General features: G+C 44.2%; 1 protein-coding gene across 1 annotated transcript in view; it reads right to left on the reverse strand.

Moving 5' to 3' along the window:
- The window catches only part of ZNF398 (zinc finger protein 398), a 29,370-nt gene extending 15,899 nt beyond the window's left edge, over nt 1-13,471 (reverse strand). Inside the window, exons 1-4 of the mRNA XM_045864100.2 lie at nt 13,103-13,471; nt 9,289-9,684; nt 1,003-1,129; nt 335-448 (exon numbers count right to left, since the gene is read on the reverse strand). Of these exons, the coding sequence (XP_045720056.1) occupies nt 335-448; nt 1,003-1,129; nt 9,289-9,684; nt 13,103-13,126 (661 nt within the window). The 5' untranslated portion in view covers nt 13,127-13,471. The remainder of the gene's footprint in view (nt 1-334; nt 449-1,002; nt 1,130-9,288; nt 9,685-13,102) is intronic.
- Nucleotides 13,472-21,719: the final 8,248 nt, after the last annotated feature.

Raw genomic sequence — 21,719 nt, forward strand, 5'->3', positions numbered from 1 at the left:
CCAGCCCACCCCCACCATTTCTGAACAATCAGGTGTACACTCAAGAAGCCACTTCCCCTCATATGAGCATAATTGCTTCCCCTGCCATCTAAGGATATGTTTATTTTGTTAAATAATTAAGTCTCAGAACTTTGTCATGGAATACCATTAACAGCCCTCAGATTCGTGGTACTGACGGAAGAAGGCAAAGGACCAGTAATCTCTAAGTACTCTCTCCTAGCTGCTTCAGCATGGAGAGGCTCTGGAAGCCCCAAGCCCTGCTTACTCAGTTCTGAGCCACTGTCTCTGACCAGGCAAGGGAGACAAGGAATGGATAATCTCTTCTGCTACTTACCTTCACTGGGGTCTGTGGGAATCTCACTTTCCTCTGGTCCTGCCTGCTCCTCTGTATTATGTTCTCCTTCCGGCTGAATCTGAGATAAGACATCAGGTTGATTCATGGCATAATCTAGGAGAGGAAGAAGGGAAAGGGGGGATGACCAAGAGATCAATGAGGATGACAACGAACTGCCATTAAGGCTGAGCTATAGGCTTTGAGGTCCATGGTCCCAGAGGATTCATTTCAGAATCTCTACCACTCGGCCCCATCTATTCACCTCCTGCACGGACGCTATCTCTTTGGAAAGCATGTAAGAGGAGAGGTAACGTGTGGGAAGGTACACATGCCTCGTTAGCACTGCTCGCCTGCTACTTTCACTGAGGGACAGGGACAGTGTGCCGCAAGGTGGAGAACAAGGCCCTTTCAAGGTGAAGGACGCCCATGGAAACCACCCTGCCCGCCCAGCCAGAACTCTGAGCTGCATTCTCCGTCCTGCAAATTGGCAGAAGGAGAGATTATGATTTTCCATTTAGCAAGGGCGAACTGGAAATCTTTGGTTTGCGATCAGAATGTGAAGTGTGTGAGGACAGAGTGAAAATGAGAACTGCTGGAGGACAAGGGCCTGTACAAAGTCCCCTTAGTGCTGCGGTCACCTCATTCAAAAGGTGACAGCGTGGCCTCACCCATGGAGATGAGAGACTCGTAGTTGCCCTTCATGATATTCTTGTAAAGTTCCTTTTGCCATTCTTCTAATTTTTCCCACTCTGGAGTGGAAAAGTAGATGGAGATATCATCAAATGTCACAGGCACCTGAAATTATAATCATACTGGGGTTAGTCCCTCCTGCTGCAATTCAGTCATTCCGTTTATCTGAGTACCTACTTGTCACAAAAAACTGTGAGTTGCTGGAAGGACAGAGGAAAAACTTAAGGCACAGATCCAACCTCCAGGAGTTGAAGATGTTTTCAGGGAGAACGGTAATAAACTTTAGGGCTCCAAGTTTTGGGAGGTTGGAGGATATTACTTGTAAATAGTTCCTCATAGATAGGCACCAATGCCAAGCAGTATTTAATTCACATAATACAACATATTCTGAATATCCACTAAGTACAAGGCTTATCCAATTATCAAGATTATAAAAAAATGGTTTCTGCCCAAAATAAGCACATAATTATACTCAAATTAAAGACATAGACCAGAAATTTTGGATACCAAGCTATAATGGGGCTGGGATGAGTCTAGAAGAGGTGGGGCTCTGGCTAGTCCTAAAAGACAGACAGGCTTGATGGGAACAGGAGAACATGTAAGCACAGAAGACTGGAGAGTACTTTCGGAGGAGAATTCTGAAGGTGGCCTAGTTGGAATTCAGGCTTCGTGTAGAGAATGGTCATATGCAGAACAGAATCCCTCACCCCTCCAGCATAGTTTTGTCTAAAGCTAGGTACTTTCCCCTGGGTAAAAACTAGAAGGTTCTTCTGTAAAGAAATACAAGAGTTGCCTCCCCAGGTACCTAGTATGGACACTATCACCTAGTATAACACTCTCCTCATTCTGGTGTTTAGCTGCTCATCATCGTAAGGCTAGCTCAACCTCCTATCACTGGACAGCTTTCTATAGTTAAACTCTTAAATAAGAGCTAAGCACTAAGTCTCAATGACCAGTTAGAAAAGACTGCCACACGAACAATAAAGACTGAAATGAGGGAGGAGGGATGCCTGGGTGGCTCAGTTGGTTAAACGTCTGCTTCGGCTCAGGTCATGATCCCAGGGTCCTGGGATCGAGTCTTGCATTGGGCTCCTTGCTCAGCGGGAAGCCTGCTTCTCCCTCTGCCTACTGCTCCCCCTGCTTGGGCTCTCTCTCTCTGACAAATAAATAAAATATTTTAAAAAATAAATAAAATAAAATGAGGGAGGAAAATGTGTAAAGAACAAAAATACCTAGGCAACATAATTTAAAAAACAAAACCATACCACCACCAACTCCTAATTAGTATCCCCACAAAGATTTAAGAGCTATAACACCACCCATAAAATAAAACAGGATGCTATGAAAAAAGAAAAATCAGAGAACAAGAAAGACTCTTGGTAACTACTACACACACACACTCTTTTTCCCAAAATTAAAAAATTCATACTCGGGGCATCTGGGTGGCTCAGTCAGTTATGTGTCTGCCTTTGGTTCAGGTCATGATCCCAGGGTCCTGGGATCGAGTTCCATATCAGGCTCCTTGCTCATAGGGAGCCTGCTTCTCCCTCTCCCTATGCTGCTCCCCCTGCTTGTTCTCACTCTCTTAAATAAAATGTTAAAAAAAAAAATACATACTCATCTTCATAAACTTAACATACCCATTGAGAAACAAAGGTCTATACAAGACTATGAGGTAACTGGCTTTATTTTCCAATTGCTTCATTTGTGGAATTTCTTTTGCCTCCAACTAGAAATTTTGTTCTTAGGGACTAGAACTATAATTATTCATTTTACACTTTGCTCAGCATCTAAAGCCAGGGTGGGGACAAATGTAGATACTCAATAGCATATTTTCTTTTTTTTTTAAAGGTTTTATTTATTTATTTGACAGAGAGAGAGATAGCGAGAGCAGGAACACAATCGGGGGGGTGGGAGAGGGAGAAGCAGGCCTCCCGCCGAGCTGGGAGCCCGATGTGGGACTCGATCCCAGGACCCTGGGACCATGACCTGAGCCGAAGGCAGACGCTTAAGAGCCACCCAGGTGCCCAGGACCAGAGTTTTTAATGAGCTTCTCAGTGAGACACAGAGGACGGGCATGCGCTGGAGCCCAGGGTGCATGAGGAAGCTGCAGCTCTGCGACCACGCACAGGAGGGACTATAGTTGAGGAATCCAGAGAATTCCAAGCTCGAAGCTGGCAGAAACACGGAGTAGGAATAAAAGTGATTATAGACTGCAGTTTGAAGGTCTGTCTTTGGAACAGCAGGCCCTCCATGGTCCTCTCAGCAGACCTGGCAGAGCGACTAAGCAGCAGTGTTGACCCCAAAGCTGACACCAAAGACATCACCTCTAAGGAAATGGAACAGCCTCCCTGGAGACGGCATGCGGTCCCAGGGTGGGTGTTGACAACACAGCACTGCCTTACTCCTGGCCTCTGGGTGGCCCCTGCACTCCCTATTTGCTCCTTGCCACAGCACCTCAAAGTGAAGCCCACCTAGATCTAGCATCAATGGAGACAGCTCTCTCCTGTAAAGGAAAGATCTTTTGGCTAAACAGACTCATATGGGGGCGCCTGGGTGGCTCAGTCGGTTAAGCATCTGTCTTCGACGCAGGTCATGATCTCAGGGTCCTGGGATCGAGCCCCATGTCAGGCTCCTTGCTCAGCAGGGAGCCTGCTTCTCCCTCTCCCCGCGCTCCTGTTCTCTCTCTCTCAAATAAATAAATAAAATATTTTTTAAAAGTCGTGGTAAAATAAATACAACATAATAGTTACCATTTTACCTATTTTTTTTAAATCTTTTTTTTTTTAAGATTTATTTATTTATTTATTTGACAGAGAAAGAGACAGTGAGAGAGGGAACACAAGCAGGGGGAGTGGGAGAGGGAGAAGCAGACCTCCCGCTGAGCAGGGAGCCCGATGCGGGACTCGATCCCAGGACCCTGGGATCATGACCTGAGCTGAAGGCAGACGCTTAACGACTGAGCCACCCAGGCGCCCCATTTTAGCTATGTTTAATACAGTTTAGCGGCATGAAGTCCATTCACATTACCGTGTGACCATCACCACTGTCCATCTCCAGAACATCCCAAACGAAACTCTGTCCCCATGAAACACTCACCGCAGCCCTCCTGCCCTAGCCCCTGGCGCCCACGATTCTGCTTTCTGTCTCTGTAAATTTGACTATTCTGGGGACCTCATATAAGTGAAATCTTTGTCCTCTCGTGACTGGCTTATTACACTCAGCGTAACACCTTCCAGGCTCACCCATGTTAGAGTGTGTCAGCATTTCCTTTTTAAGGCTGAATAATATTCCGTTTCTCTCAGAACTTTAAGGGCATTCGTGCTTTGTCTCGTAACATCAAATGCCATTGATGAAAACCTTAGGGCCTACTCAATTCCAAATTAATATTTCGGTATTCCAAAGAAACACCAAATCCATTTGTAAGAAGTCTGTTTTCTTCTTTCTGGAAGCTTTCATCTTCCATTTATACTTGTTTTTCTAAAAGGTGTTGAGGTTGTGTCTGAGGTAGGTCTTTTAATATTTGTGTCAGAACCTTGGTATGAGCTTTCAGTCAGAAAACGGGTGTCTGTCCAGCTCTGGGACCTTTTCTTCCATAATTCTATTTTTATAATATTTCATCCCCATTTCTCCTTTTCTTGCTGGGAAGATGGATCATCTTTGTCTCTAACTTGCCCTTCTTGTTCTTCACCTTTTTAGAGTTCCCCAACCTTTCTTTCCAGCCTTTCTCATTTTTTTTTTAACAATTTAATTTTCAAGAACATTTATTTCTAGCTCCTTTTTTGAAGCAGGCTGAACTTTTTCAAACGGACGCAACATCTGAATTTCTCTGGGAATACGTATTAGGGGCTTGTCTGTTAGTTCACTGTTGGCGTTTTTTTCTTCCAGGATTGTAGTTCGTAGTAGTTTCTTCTAGTTTGTAGTGTTTGTTCATCCTGGTGCTGTAATTTTTTTTTAATACTGAGTAATGCTAGGTTATATATTCATAAGTGAAGGATTTGACTGATTAATAGGTTAACTTCAGGAAGCTGGCCTGTTTTCTCTGCCACCATGTGAATCTGTTTAAAAGGGTTTGTTTTTGTTTTTGTTTTTTTAAAGATTTTATTTATTTGAGAGAGAGAGAATGAGAGACAGAGAGCATGAGAGGGAGGAGGGTCAGAGGGAGAAGCAGACTCCCCGCCGAGCAGGGAGCCCGATGAGGGACTCGATCCCGGGACTCCAGGATCATGACCTGAGCCGAAGGCGGTCGCTTAACCGACTGAGCCACCCAGGCGCCCTGTTTAAAAGGGTTTTTAAAAAAGATTTTATTTATTTGAGAGAGAGAGAGAGAGCATGCATGAGTGAGGGGGAGGGGCAGAGGGAGAGGGAGAAGCAGACTCCCCACTAAGCAGGGAGCCCGATGTGGGACTGGATCCCAGGACCCTGGGATCATGACCTGAGCCGAAGGCAGATGCTTAACCAACTGAGCCCCCCAGGTGCCCCAATTTTACCACAATTTTAAAAATTGAAACTAATAAGAAAACTGTGGGAAAATTATTCTGAACTTGGCCCTCAAAAGTAAGGACAGAATAAGAGCATTTTCAACAAAGTCACAAATTTACTTCCCATATTTAAAGCTAGTAAATCTTCAGTATATTCTAATTTCAAGAAGAAATCTTTAAGAAAAATCACATTTTATATATGATTTTGGAGTTTAAGATGGAGAATTTACTTTTTTTTTTTTTTTTAAGATTTTATTTATTTATTTGAGACAGAGAGAATGAGAGAGAGCACATGAGAGGGGGGAGGGTCAGAGGGAGAAGCAGACTCCCTGCCGAGCAGGGAGCCCGATGCGGGACTCGATCCCGGGACTCCAAGATCATGACCTGAGCCGAAGGCAGTCGCTTAACCAACTGAGCCACCCAGGCGCCCTACTTTTTTTTTTTTTAACAATTTATTTATTTGGGGAGGGAGGGGCAGAGGGACATTTAAACTCCTGGGGTGCCTGGGTGGTGCATGACCTGGGCCTAAACCGAGTCGTGTACCACCCAGGCATCCCAGGAGTTTAAATGCACCCCAAGAATTTAAATGTTATCCATTTATCCAGGTAAGATAATGGATACACACTTTAATTTACCTTTTCTGCTAATCTTATGGCAAATATTAAGTCTAAATTATCCCACAGAACTCCGGGAGAGGCTGCAGACACACAAGTGAAACATACTGGGGAAGGTTCTCTGTCAGATGTGGACTAATGTCCCTCCCTGTGATCCTGGACAGAGATGTCGGTCACTGTTCTCTCTTCCCACTCACTCTTCAACCTGCCCCCTTTCAGATTTCTATCCCCCACCCCCCCGCCCCGACACACATGCATGGGGCCAAGAGAACTCTGGGCAAGGTCACCGGCTAGGTCTGTGTTGCCAAATCATACTCTGTCCTCATCTTTCTAGACCTCTCAGTAACATGCAACCCAAACAACAACTCTCTCCTTCAATGCCTTTTCTCCTTGTCCTCTGACCCCACATACTTTCCCATCTTGTTCCCACCTCACTGGCCACTCCTTTTCAGCCTCCTTTGCTGGCCCTGCCTGCTCCTGGAGCATGATCCTTGGACTCTTCCTCCTGCTTCTCTACTTTCTCTCCTGAGGCAATGACTTCCAGTCTCATGACTTACAATATGATCTGTGCACCAGTGACTGCCAGATACTTCTCATCTTTGATTTGCGGAGACCACTTAACATCTCTCCTAAATGTGTCACGGGCATCTCAAACCTAATACTGCCAAAAGAGAAGTCCTCATTCCTTCCCACTCCTCAAGACATTCCCTATCTCAGTAAATGCCACCACCATCCATCTGGTTCTTCAAGCCAAAAGCCTAACCGTCAGTAAACCTAAGGTGGGTAAGAGCATATGCTCTGGAGCCAACTGGGTTATGATACCACTCTATTATTTGTATTCCCAAACTATATGATCTTGAGCGAGTTAGGGTTCTTTTTTTTTTTTAAGTTTATTTTAAAGATTTTATTTATTTATTTATTTGGCAGAGAGAGAGAGAACACAAGCAGGGGGAGTGGCAGGCAGAGGACAGGGAAAAGCAGCCCAACGTGGGGCTCGATCCTAGGCCCCTGGGATCATGACCTGAGCTGAAGGCAGCCACTTAACCGACTAAGCCACCCTGGCGCCCTTAGGGTTCTTATGAAAATAACCAATTGTTCTAAGTGTGTTATCATACAGTAAATTTACAATGATCATTGTTCTTTGTTCCTCATTCCCTAATTCCCATCAGTGACTCCTACCCATCAATTCCACCCAACGTCCTGAATCTGTCCACTGTCTGTCTCCTCCACTGCTACCCTCACCCAAGCCACTCTCATCCCTCCCACTGTTACAGCTGCCTACTGGTTCTCCCTGCTTCTGTTCTTACCACCTGGACCAGTCCTCCACAAAGCAGCCAAAGCGATTCGTTCAAAATATAAACCAGATAGAACTCCTCTGCTTAAAACCTTCCATTTCTTTCCATTACACCCAAGATAAAACCAATTCCTTACCTTGGTCTCCAGACCCCTATATCAGTGACTCACAGCCCCAATTGCATATCAGACTCCACTATGGAGCTGTAAGAATTATTAACGTTGGGGCGCCTGGGTGGCTGTCAGTTAAGCGTCTGCCTTCAGCTCAGTTCATGATCCCAGAGTTCCGGGATCGAGCCCTGCATCGGGCTCCCTGATCAGCAGGGAGTCTGCTTTTCCCTCACCCCCGCTACCCCCGCCTCATGCTTGCATGCTCTCTCTGAAATAAATAAATAAAATCTTAAAAAAAAAAAAAAGAATTATTAATGTTTAGACCCCATCTGGGACCCACTAAGTCAGAATCTCTAGCTCTGATGTCCACCAAAATGTAAAAAGTCAGGGCTGAAAAACACTGCCCTGAATGACCTGCCCCCTACCCACTTCTCCAGGCATATGCCTATCTCTTCACCGCACACCAGCTAATGGGCCTTTCCCCTTGCCCTGAGTGCTGCATGTTTGTTTGTGTCTTCAGGACTTTGCACTTGGGCATTCTCTCCGCCTAGAAAGCTCTTCCTCAGATCTTCTCACAGCTGGGTCCTTCCTGTCATTCAGTCTCAGCCTGAATATTAGCGCTTTTATGATAGCTTCTCTGAAATCCCATCTAAAATAAATCACCAAATAGCACTTTTATTTTTATCTACGCACTTAACATGAATTTATTTTGTATGTTTATATTTATTATCTCTCTTTCTCCACTAAAATTTAAGCTCCAGGGAAGCCTGTATGAACTGTTCAATGCTGTGCCTTCAGGATGTAGATATGGAGCAAACAGTATGTGCCCAAGGAAACTAGATGCCTCAAGGCTGTATTCCATAGCTTAGGAAGGATGTTTATCTTCTTTTGGTTCATGGGCTACTCCCTGCAGCAGAGTCGGTCCCTAGCACCACAGCACACTTCTGTAAAGGATGCTGAGGGACAGGAACATGTCAATCCTCGATCTACAGAGCCCCAAACCCTTCTTTTTTTTTTTTTTAAGATTTTATTTATTTGCGAGAGAGAGAATGAGAGACAGAGAGCATCAGAGGGAGGAGGGTCAGAGAGAGAAGCAGACTCCCTGCTGAGCAGGGAGCCCGATGCAATGCGGGGCGGGACTCGGGACTGGATCCTGTGTGATCCCGCCCCAAACCCTTCTATTAACCCTTTACTCTACAGCTCTTCCCTTGTCCTCCTCTTTTTCTCCAGAACTACCAAAAGATTCAAACAGGCTAATTTAAATAATATTTAATTTAGTTTCCACACCAAGATTGAAGCAAGCAGGTTAACAAAGAAAAAAGTGACTCAGGGCGCCTGGGTGGCTCAGATGGTTAAGCGTCTGCCTTCGGCTCAGGTCATGATCCCAGGGTCCTGGGATCGAGTCCCACATCGGGCTCCCTGCTCCTTGGGAGCCTGCTTCTCCCTCTGCCTCTCTCTCTCTCTCTGTCTCTCATGAATAAATAAATAAAATCTTTAAAAAAAGAAAAAAGTGACTCAGAGGCAAAGGATAGGAAAAAGCATAAGAGAAAAAAATCTATCTGCCAGGTAGTCAACTTTGAACTGGAGTTTTCCATTCTTAAGTTTGACACTTCAAATCATCGCTAAATTGAACATGAAATGCTTCCCAAATGGATAAACAAAAAAATACCTTCATCTTTCCTTTAGCCTGATTGGCCAACACTATCCCTTCCTCCTCATCTAAGGACTAGTGGCACCACTTTCCAGCCAGAAGGGAGGGCATTACCTTTGGGAGATCTCCTTTAATGCCCGGGGGCAGCCGCAGGATCCAGAAGTTCCTGTTCCTCAGCAGGTTCTCCAAGTTCTCCAGTCGCCTCTGCAGCAGCCCGTACTCCTGCAGCAGGGTCCCCAGCACGGCCCACTTGCCCTCCAGCTGGTTCCCAAGATCAGCCACTGTCTTTTCACAGCTGGCTAGCTTCTTCTCTGCTGTCCCCGTCCGTCCTTCTAGGTGTAGGAGTCGCCGGCTGTGGACCTCCACCTTTCTCTCTATCGCCTGCACGGCTGCCACCACGGTCCACAAGGAGATGGCTGCGGTCTGCAGGTGCGCCTCATTTGCTGCTGGGGGCACGGGAAGAGGAAGGGGCTGCAGGGATGTAAGACATTCAGAGTCCCATTCAGAAGTCTATATGCAGTGGAGAGAAGAGACAAGACATTGAGTGTTGGAAGGAGCCCTAATCCAAACTAAAATCAAAGCAGGACTGGTTAACTGGTTAACGAGCTGAGATGACTCTAAATATAGTTTTCATACTGCCTGCATAAGCTTCATCTTTGTGGAGCTCATCAGGATCAAAAGCCAAGAGAAATTGCTTTGGTGGCTCAGAGATGAATTAAGTAAGACAGTGAATGAGTGAAACTGGATAGAGAACTAACCTGGCATATTCCCTGGGATGCTAGGCCCTAGAGCCAACTGTCCAGGGGCTCAGGTTGCTGCTGTACCCTCTATTTCTGGAAAAGGCCTAAAGTGCATCAGATCTTTCCAGGTTTCACTGAACTCACTGCCCTCTGATAAACCCTTTAATGACTTATGCTCTGGCCCTGTCCACCACCCTGCTTACAAACCACCACCACACCATTCAGTAATAGTTAATTAAAGCTGAGAATGTTGAGTATGGAGAAAACATGATGGCTACTGTCAAATATTTGATGGCTATAAAACAGAAGGCAGAACAGACTTGTTTAATATTATACTGCGTTTACTCCAAAGGGCAGAACTAGAACCAACACAGAATTTTCAGGCAGGCAAACCCTGGCCTATATAAATAATTTTTGAAACTAGATCTCTCCAAGAAAATAACAGGCTGCCTTGTCGCTGCAAATGCTGCGAAACAAAAAGTGTATTAAAAAAAATTCTCCAGGGCGCCTGGGTGGCTCAGTTGGTTAAGCGACTGCCTTCGGCTCAGGTCATGATCCTGGAGTCCCGGGATCGAGTCCCGCATCGGGCTCCCTGTTCGGCAGGGAGTCTGCTTCGTCCTCTGACCCTATCCCCTCTCATGTGTTCTCTCTCTCTCATTCTCTCTCTCTCAAATAAATAAATAAAATCTTAAAAAAAAAAAAAATTCTCCAAATAGGAGGTTGGGCCAGAATGACCTCTACAAAGCCTTCCAACTCCATGAATCTGATAATGCCCTCCCTGGCCACAACCTCTCATCTCTCCAGCTCACCCGCTATACTTGCTCTTCAATCCTACTAAACCCCTCACCATGCCCACCATGCCTTTTGCTCCTGGCTTACTAGCCTGTTCCAGGCTTTGTTTTCTTCCTCAGTTGATCATTTCAACCACCTTCAACCCCTTTCTGTCTCTCTGCCTCACCAGCTCCAGCTTTGAATCTAATTGTTCTTCCTCTCTTCCTATAAGCAAGCTGGTAAACCCTACTAAAGGAAGTCACACAACAGGGAAAACTGGCGTCACCACACACCAATGGTTTCTAAGCAAAGCAGGAACTCAGTGCTGCCTGGTGTCCACCCCCCTCCCCCCAGTGCTTCTCTTCCCATTCCATAAAGTGGCCACTACAAACCCCCAGCACACTCCTTAAACTTTTAGTACAGCGCTTCTCAAAGTAATGTGCATAAGAATCATCTGGAGATCTTGTTAAAATGCAGACTTTGATTCAATAGGTCTGGGAGGAAAATTGCAATTCTGCATTTTGATGCTGATGTTGCTGGTGCTGGTGCAAGGAGCATGCGTGGAGCACTAAGACTCTTGTCCACTGCAGGCCCCCTCAATCTCAGGGAACAACATGGCCTCCTACTTTGAGAAAAAAAATTAGAGTAATGAGACTGAAACTCTCTCAACTTTCTCCTTTTTTTCCACACCCCTTGCCACCTCAAACTCATCAGTAGCTTAACCCATGCTTTCTCCCTTCCCACAGCAAAAAGTTTGATCCTATTTAAAACTAATCTCTCCACTTAGGCTCTGAATGTCAACTCCTTCCACATTTTTAGGGACATTGTTCTTTTCTCTTTTTTATGGTCAGTATTTCAGTCTCTCCTGATGCTTCTCTGTAAGAAAGACCTGCACTATTCAATATGGTAGCCACATATGGCTACTGAGCACTTGAAATGTGGTTATTTTGATTGGGATGTGCCATAAGTATAAAATACACACCAGATTTTGCACACTCAGTATGGGGAAAAAAATGTACAACTTCATTAAATTCTTAATATTGGTTATGCACTGAAATATTTTGTATGCATTGGGTTAAATAAAATATATTAAAATTAATTTCATCGGGCGCCTGGGTGGCTCAGTTGGTTGAGCGACTGCCTTCGGTTCAGGTCATGATCCCGGGGTCCTGGGATCGAGTCCCACATCCGGCTCCCGGCTCGGCGGGGAGCCTGCTTCTCCCTCTGACCCTCTCCTCTCTCATGCTGTTTCTCTCTCGCTCGCTCTCTAATAAATAAATAAATAAAATCTTTAAAAAAAATTTAATTTCATCAATTTGTTACTTTTTGAATGTGACTACTAGAAAATTTAAAGTTAAATTTGTAGTTTCCGTCGTATTTCTTAGATAGGATTGGCATTAGAGACAGGATCATCTCTACCACATTAAAAAAAAACAAACTCGGAAAAAGGAAAATCGGTCTCAGGATAGAGACAGCATTCCCCTCTGCCCTACTCCCCACCCCACTGCTACCGTTCCCTCTTTTCCTTCCCTTCTCACTCTCCAGCACTCCTCAATTGCCCATTCTGGCCCCTGACCCATAAAACGGCTCTCCTCGGGGTGCCCAAAGGCTTCTTCGCTGACAAACCCAAAGCATGTTTCAATCCTGTTACTGGACCCGTCCCCATGGGTCCTACGTGGCTCTCGTGCGCAGGGACTCTCTTGGTCATCTCTGCAGCTATAGCAACTGGGAGAGCGCTTGGCACGCTGCGGGCCTGCGGTAAACACCCGCGGAATGAATAAACACATGCAAGCTTATCCCATCCTCGGAACCCGCACCAGTCCGTCATTCAGCAGTCCTGACCGAGGGCCTCCCGCGTGGCGGGCACTGTCAGATACCGGGCCCCGGGGATCCCTGGGCTCACGCAGTCCCTCCTCCCGCCTCGCTGTTACCGTCACCGCCGCATCTGCGGCTGTGCGAGGCTCAGGTGGACTGCACCCAAGGTGATTTTGTGCGGACGGCTCCCGGAGCCGAGAACCGCTGATGCAAAACCCAAACCCAGCGAACCGCCCCAAGTCTGGCGGGCTGCAGGGGGCTGACACCAAGCGGCAGGAGCCCCTCTGCACTCATTCCTCTTTCATTAGCGGAAGAGGCGCTCTCCGCCACAAACGTCCAAATGGGAAGGGGGAGCCCTGGGCCTCGCACCCGAGGCGCGGGGACCTCGCGAGGGGGGAGGGGCCGCGCCCTCCCAGCCCCGAGCTCGGCGTCGGCGTCCCACCCGGAGCCTCAGGCCCCTCCCCGCCGGCGGGACCCCGGGAGCGCCCGGCGCCTGACAGGCCGGGCGTCCCGTTCTGCTCCCCTCCCTCGGGTCCGCGGCGCAGAGCCCTGGGCGCCACACCGTCCCGGGCCCGCAGCGCTCGGCGCGCGGCCGCCCTTACCGGAGCCGGGGCCGCCTCGGCCATGGCCCTGCGCTGTGTCCGGCCCGGCCCGGAGTCGCCGGAGTCGCCGCCGCCGCCGCCGCCGCGCGGTCCCACGCAGGCCGGCCCCTGGCCTCTCCGCAGGCGGCGCCCGCCCGGCCCTGCCTTCCCCGCCCGGCTCGCGCGGCTGCTTGGGGCGCGGGGACTCAGCGGAGGCACGGCGGCCGGCGGGTGAAGCTGGGTGGCGGGCAGGCTCAGCGGCGCTCGGCCCGCAGCGGCCCCTCAGCTGGCGCTTTGTGGGCACCGAGCGCACCCTGGGAGCGGCTTCGGCCTAGACGCGCCGCAGGCCCGCGCCGCCCGCGCAGCGCGCCCCCTGCCGGCCCCGGCGGCCACTTCCGCCTCGGCGGCGGTTGTGCGGCGCCCGAGGGTGGTTTTCTCCTTACCCCCGGAGGCGTTACCAGAGGAGACCTCAGGGCCCAGCCCCGAACCAGGGCTCTTTCTGGGGAGCGCTTTCTTCTGAAGGCCCAGTGAGCAGGCGCCGCCCGAAGGGAGGCGCTCCGGCGGCAGGGCAGCCCAACTTGGAAAGGCGGCAATGGGCGGGGTGCGAGCGGGCCGGTGCGTTACAGCGAGTGGCACGAATCTGTGATGGAGAGACATTCGTCATTTGCAGGAACAGCAAATGTGGCGAACAAGATGAAGCGGCTCGCGTCTCACGTGGCCCGTGTTAGGACCCAAACTGAAATCCATAGTCGTCTTTACCTCTCGGATTATCAAGGTTGCAGTTTGCTGGGTCTACACTAACGGACAGGGGAGAGCCAAGCGTTATCTATGGGGCTTGTGTGTTTCGGGTTGACGGAGTGTGTGTTACGGTTACGATAACCACATGACCCCGAGTTTCTGGCTCAGCCCTCATGTCAGACATGCTCAGCATGAATGAAAATCCTCCCAAACCTGTATTTCTACAAACGAATCAAATCAATGTCCATAACCGTCAAAGTAACAAATCACAAAAGTGTGAGAACCACCCCGTTGGGGCACCTGCTCTGGAGCGCGCAAGCGATTTTTAGACTAGCTATACCTGTAGTTTGAAGTCTGCCGGGAAATACATTTTGGTCAAATGGTGAATGTTTGATAGTCAAAAATTGCTATTCCCTAAATGAGAATGTCACCGTAACAGAGTGAACTTGTAGAAAGAAAAGAAAAAACACGAACTTTCTTGGAAAGGAAATTCATTTTTGATTTTATCATTAAAAACGTAGTAGTTAAAATGTTAATGTTTGACCTTATAAGGTCAAGAACAGTAATTTCTCAGCTCTGGCGACTGCTGGATGCTCTTATGGCCAATAAATAGGGACATTTACATTACTTAATAAGATACTTTAAACTGAGCTTCATGGAGTAGCAAGGCTACTTCTGTCAGCATAATATGGTAATACTGCCACCAATTTATTGTGTTTCTTCCTCTAATAGGCAATTATTATGGTAAAGACTTTGTTCCTTTTTAATTCTTGACCCTGATAATTTCTTGGGCGGTGACAGGATTCCAGTGAAACAATTTCACCGACTGAAGTTTTCTGTACTTTCAAGAAGATGCATATTTTCAGAAGCAGATTTAAGATGGTTGTATTCATATTTTTAATTTCTAATATTCTTGTCTGTTCTTGCCACTATACACAATCACTAGAGAAAAAATTTGTCCTTAAAGTTTGGATTTAGAAATATGACAATGAAGCAATTTAACTACTTTTCAAGTTAAGAAAATAATCAAAGTTTCCATCTGTAGTAGCTTTCCCTGTATGCACACCAATTTCAGCTTCTTCCCGGAAGATTCAAAGGAAGATCTTTTCAGCAGGAATCATTGTGCAGGAAATACACTCTTAAGGCACATCATTTTATTCAGCATGTTCCAATAAACAAACTGCTTTCTATATAACCAACCATTCATTATTAGTAAGTTTTGCTACTTTGGTAATGTTCTCTGGGAAATACAAAATTAAGGCCTTATTGATCAGCCTTTGAAAGACGTAATAGCTTGTTTAAATATCTTGTATATGTATGTGACAAGACAATTTCACAATCTCTTGTGTATTGTATAATTTGTTATTGGCTAAAGAAAAATTATGGAAGGGGTCTACAATCGTTCTGCTTGCAGCCAGTCATTTTTTACTGCATCTTTTTTTCTTTTTCTTTCTTTTTTTTTTTTTTTTTTTTTTTGGTGGGCAGCAAAGCAAGGTCTATTGAGCAATAGCAAAGTGATAGTACAAAGCTCCCAAGGAGGGAGGGGACCTGAAGGGGTTGCCCTTTTATTACATCTTTTAAAGCTATAACCATTTTCTGAATATAAAACTGAATGGTGCAAACAAATTACAGTATGTTTGAGCTCACAGCCTTTACCATATTTGTTGTATAGTCAATGATAATTTTGTGCATTTGTCTTTACTGATTTTATATTCCATAAATATTTCTCAAAGTCAGATTCACTGTGTGAGACACAAGAATCTTTCTTTTTTTTTTTAATTTTATTTATTTATTTGACAGAGAGAGAGGGAAAGAGAGAGCACAAGCAGGGGGAGAGGCAGGCAGAGGGAGAGGGAGAAGCAGACTCCCCGCTGAGCAGAGAGCCTGATGTGAGGCTCCATCCCAGTATCCTGGGATCATGACCTGAGCTGGAAGGAGATGCTTAACTGACTGAGCCATCCAGGTGCCCCAAGAAACTTTCATCAAGTAAGGAAAGTAATCCTCTATGTCATCAAACCTAAAAACTTAAGGCTGATTCTTCCAACCTTGGGTCCAAACGTCACACCATATACTTTGGGAGCACATTTAACATTTTCATTAACCTTTTTGTGTATAAGAAAATATAAACCAGGAGAAAGTTTTTAGGACTGTTTTCTAGGGGCGGCTCAGTCAGTTAAGCCGTTGCCTTCAGCTCAGGTCATGATCCCAGGGGCCTGGAATGGAGCCCTACATCAGGCTCCTTGCTCAGCGGGGAACCTGCTTCACCCTCTCCTTCTTGTGCTCTCTGGCTCTATCTCCCTGTCAAATAAATAAATAAAATCTTAAAAAAAAAAAAAGGAATGTTTTCTAAAATAAAGCAATATTTAGAATCCACAGCTTTGGCAAATCTCAAAAATTCTTTCTCTTCCACTGCTGAAATGGTTTAATTAATCTATTGCAATTATTTCTACAAGCTTTAAAAAGCATTTGTCTTCACAGATACTAAACCATGACATATTGCCTTATTAAAAGCATTCTTGAAAAGTTCATTGTTTAGAGAGACAAATGTATTTTGGGTGTCTCATTTTATCTAAATGTTCTTTTTTTTAATGCTGTCTCTATACTTTTAAGTATAGAGTACATGACTCAAAGATGATTTATCATATCTGTGTTATACATGAGTTTTTTTTGTCTTTGTGAAATATTGAGGTGGCCGTGTTGACATTCTGCTTTTAATTTATCCTCCTATGTGAAAAATTACAAAATAGGGCTTTTTAAGATTCATAGACTAAATGGAATTAAGTAATTAAACATTAGTTTCTCTATATTTTTATAAAGTATTTTTTATTTTATTTTATTTTTTTAAGTAAGCTGTATGCCCAACATAAGGCTTGAACTCATGACTCCGAGATCAAGAGTCACATGCTCTGCCTACCAAGCCAGCCAGGTGCCCTTCTACAGGTTTTATTTAAAATGCAATTGCATCAAAGAATTCTACAGTAATTAGAATTATGATATAATCTAAACTTTACTATTTTGCCCTATGGTAGTATTTATATGTTTATAAATACCTGTAGGCTCAAAAAGGATATAATATTCTTCCTAAAGCTATCTGGATGGCATTCTTTCAATATTCACATTAACTGTTAACATATTTATTTAACTACTTGAAATTTTTTTTATTACATAGAACCAACATCTTCCATAATCCTCAATAATTATTGCAACATTTTACTTTTGCAATATTAAAAATACAATACTTCAACTGACTGTTAGCAGTTCAACATATAAAGCACATCGTCAAATTTAGCATTTCAAGTTACCAAGTTATCTAGAATTTAGAATACCTACATTTGAAAGTAGATATTCAGATATTAACAATAAATATAAATGAGATGCCATGTTTATGTTATTGAAGATTGATGCACCGATGGGACATGATAGAAATCTACCCAATCGCACAGCCATTACTCTTGAATAGGTCTAAGAACACCAGCAACGACACTGAGTGAGCATCAGCTATTCTACTTTGCAATGGTCAAGGCTGGATGGTAGAATTTGGACAAACTCTGAGTCTGAAGCCAAAGGTCGGGGCACCCCCAGTACACGGTGCATGTAGCTTTCATCTAGGCACACTTGAAAAATCTGGCAACTGTGCAGTGATCAGATTACTGTGGTTGTAGATGAAAATCTCCATAGTTCCACCCACAACAGATACAAACATGAAATGAAAGTAGCTGTTGTAAGTAGGACATAGGAAAGAAAACATTTCTATGTCTTGGGAGTTTCTGGAAAGGCTTCCTGGAGCAGGTGACATGGTAGCTGAACCTTGAAGGAAAAATAGAAGTTATCAGACATCCTGAGAATGGAACACGGTCATTCCAATCATAGTCAACAGCAATGCAAACTCCTAGAGGTGTGCTCAGCACGGGATAGTCAGAGAACTCTACATGGGGCAGTGCTGCTAGATCTTAAAATGTGGAAACGTGGGGAGGAGAGCACAAGTGCACAGGATTAGAGAGGTTGGCAAGCTAAATGAATTCATAGAAGGTTGACAAAAGGGGTTTTGAAAGAATTAAAAACAACAAATACCAGTCAGGTAGTAAACTAACATTGAACTGGGGATTAGCATTTATTGAGTACTTTACACAATCATCTAATTGAATCCCTAAATCAACTACATGAGGTAGATGTTGCCAGTTTTTTTTACACCTCAGTTTATGCGAAATTTTGCTGGGCAATTCTCCACGGCGTTTCTACATGTGTTGTGACAGCTTTTATCCTGGACAAGCTTTCCAAGGATACTTGTTTGGCAAACAGCCTGGGAAAACAGAGGTAGTGTCTCCCTCTGGGGGAGAAGGCAGATTTGTTTCTTCACCAGGATAATAAAGATACCGTCTTCCTCCAGGTCAGAGGTTGCACAAGTATGTTAGCATCACCCTAATAAGATTAGGATAGGACTGCCAGGTGAAATATTGGATACCCAGTTAAATTTGAATTTCAGATAAACAAGTGTGCCCTACACAATACTTTTTTTAAAATTTTTATTTATTTGAGAGAGAGAATGAGCGAGCACAAGCAGGGGGAGTGGCAGAGGGAGAGGGAGAAGCAGGCTCCCCGATTAGGACTCAGTCCCAGGACCCTGAGATCATGACCTGAGCTGAAGGCAGCGGCTTAACCGACTGAGCCACCCAGGTGCCCCTGCCTTATACGATACTTAACACTAAAAATTATTTCTTGTTTATCTGAAATTCATATTTAACTGGACATCTGTATTTTTACTTGCTAAATCTGGCAACTCCATGTTGGGAGTTTCCTTCCTAAGTTTGCTGTCCCTCTGCTGGGACACACAGATCCACTGTGTGTGAAACAGACACCTGGGCCATAATACATTGTCCTTATGGGCAAATTGATGGAACATGAAGTTCATGCTGCCTACTGCTCTGGGAGTAATAAAGTCCTTTGTCTCTGACCCAGGAGTCTCCTGCCTTCTCCATCATCTCTGGAAACTATGGCAGGCTAACTAGTGAATGTTTAAGTAGAGTAAAACTTCAGAGCCCATAGTTCCTTACTTGACACTAATCCCTTATAGAGGAACACTGAGATTGTTTCTAATCTAATTAGACATTATTACTATTATAAGCAATATTGTCACAAATACCCTGGAACATACTTCTCTGTGCACAGGTACAAAAACATCTGTTGGAAAATTTCCTGGAAGTGGAAATGTTGGGTCAAAAGGTATGTACACTTAAATGTTGAAGTATATCAACAAATTGTTCTTCATAGAGGCCATATCCCTAAACCCTCACTAACGATGTATAAGAGTATCAGTTTCATTCCCCACTTGAGTCGACTATATTCTGAAGTTTTTTGATCTTTGCCAACCTAATAAGTAAAAAGCGGGATCTCATTTAGTATTACTTTGTATTTCTCTTATTATGAGTAAAGCTGAACATCTTAAGCTTAAAAGCCTTGTGAATTTCCTTTTCTGTGAACTGTTCACATTTTAAGCATTTTTCTGATGAGTTGTTGATATTTTCTTTTTTCTTAAGCTTTTATTTATTTATTTATTTATTCATTTATTGGGGGGCACCTAGGTGGCTCAGTTGGTTAAGCGACTGCCTTCGGCTCAGACCATGATCCCAGGGTCCTGGGATCGAGCCCCACATCTGGCTCCTTGCTCAGTGGGGAGGCTTCATCTCCCTCTCCCACTACCTGCTACTCCGCCTGCTTATGCTCTCTCTCTGTCAAATAAATAAATAAAAATTCTTTAAAAAATAAGTTTTTATTTTAGTCACCCAGTGCTCATCATGACAAGTGCCCTCCTTAATCCCCATCACCTATTTTACCCATCCCCCCCTTGTAACTCCCATCAGGTAACCATCAGTTTGTTTTCTATAGTTAAGACTCTGTTTCTTGGTTTCTCTCTCTCTCTCTCTTCCCTCCCCCTCCCCACTTTGCTTGTTTGTTTTGTTTCTTAAATTCCACATGAGTGGAAAAAAGAAAAAACACAAGAAACAACAGGTATTGGCAAAGATATGGAGAAAAAGGAACCCTCTTGCTCTGTTGTTGGGAATGCAAACTGGCGCAGCCACTCTGGAAAACAGTATGGAGGTTCCTCAAAGAGTTAAAAATTGCATTGTATCGTTATAAATTTCCCTCTTAGAACTGCTTTTGGTGCATCCCAGAGGTTTTGAACCATTATGTTTTCATTTGTTTCCATGTACTTTTTAAATTTCTTCTTTTATTTCCTGCTTGACCCATTCATTAATAGCATGTTATATAACCTCCATGTATTTGTGGTCTTTCAGATTTTTTCTTGTGGTTGATTTCTAGTTTCATAGCATTGTGGTCAGAAAAGATGCATGGTATGACTTTGATCTTTTTTGAGTTTGTTGAGGCATGGTTTGTGGCCTAATATGTGATCTATTCAGGAGAATGTTCCACGTGCACCTGAAAAGAATACATATTCTTTTCAGGATGGAATGTTCTGAATACATCTGTTTAAAACATCTGTTCCAGGGCGCCTGGGTGGCTCAGTTGGTTAAGCGACTGCCTTCAGCTCAGGTCATGATCCTGGAGTCCCAGGATCAAGTCCCGCATCGGGCTCCCTGCTCAGCAGGGAGTCTGCTTCTCCCTCTGACCCTCCCCCCTCTCATGTACTCGCTCTCTCTCATTCTCTCTCAAATAAATAAATAAAATCTTTAAAAAAATAAAAATAAAAATAAAAAATAAAAAAATAAAACATCTGTTCCAATGTGTCATTCAAAGCCATTGTTTCCTTGTTGATTTTCTGTTTAGATCATCTGTCCATTGCTTTAAGTTGGGTGTTAAAGTCCCCTACTACTGTATTATTTTTGATTAGTTCCTTATGTTTATTAACTTTTATGTATTTTGGTGCTCCCAAGTTGGGTGCATAAATATTTATAATTGTTTTATCTTATTGGATTTTCCCCTTCATTATTGTATAGTGTCCTTTTTGGTCTCGTTATAGTTTTGTTTTGTTTGTTTTTTTAAAAGTAGGCTCCATGCCCAGTGTGGATCCCAACACAGGGCTTGAACTCACAACTGTGAGATCAAGATCTGAGCTGATATCAAGAGTTGGACACTTAACTGACTCAGTCACCCAGGCACCCATATAGCCTTCCTTTTAAAGTCTACTTCATCCAATAAAAGTATTGCTACTCCAGCTTTCTTTTGACCTCCACTTGCATGATAAATATTTCTTCATCCCCTCATTTTCAATCTGCAGGTATCTTTTGGTCTAAAATGATCTCTTGTAGGCAGCGTTAGATGGATTTTTATTTTTTTTCTTTTCCGTTGTGTCATCCTATGTCTCTTGATTGGAGCATTTAGTCCATTTATATTCAAAGTAATTATTGATAAATATGTATTTATTGGGGGCCTGGGTGGCTCAGTCGTTAAGCGTCTGCCTTCGGCTCAGGTCATGATCCCAGGGTCCTGGGATCAAGTCCCACATCAGGCTCCCTCCTCGAGGGGAAGCCTGCTTCTCCCTCTCCCACTCCCGCTGCTTGTGTTCCTGCTCTCTCTGTCTCTGTCTCTGTCAAATAAATAAATAAAATCTTTAAAATAAATAAATAAATAAATAAATATGTATTTATTGCCATTTTATTATTTGTTTTGTGGTTGTTTTTGAAGATTTTCTCTGATCTTTTCTTGTCTAGTCTCTCATGGTTTGCTGGTTTTCTTTAGTGATATATTTGGATTTCTTTCTCTTTATTCTTTGCATATTTATTAGTGGTTTTTGACTTGTGGTTACCATTAGGTTTGTATATAACATCTTCCGCATATAGCAGTCTATATTCAATTGATGGTCATTTAAGTTTGAACCCATTCTTTTTTTTTTTAAGATTTTATTTATTTATTTGACAGAGAGAGACACAGCGACAGAGGGAAC

This window comes from Mirounga angustirostris, unplaced genomic scaffold, assembly GCF_029215605.1.
Source record: "Mirounga angustirostris isolate CCGP_5_RB_7025 unplaced genomic scaffold, mMirAng1.0.hap1 SCAF_12, whole genome shotgun sequence".
In the NCBI taxonomy this organism is placed as follows: Eukaryota; Metazoa; Chordata; class Mammalia; order Carnivora; family Phocidae; genus Mirounga; species Mirounga angustirostris.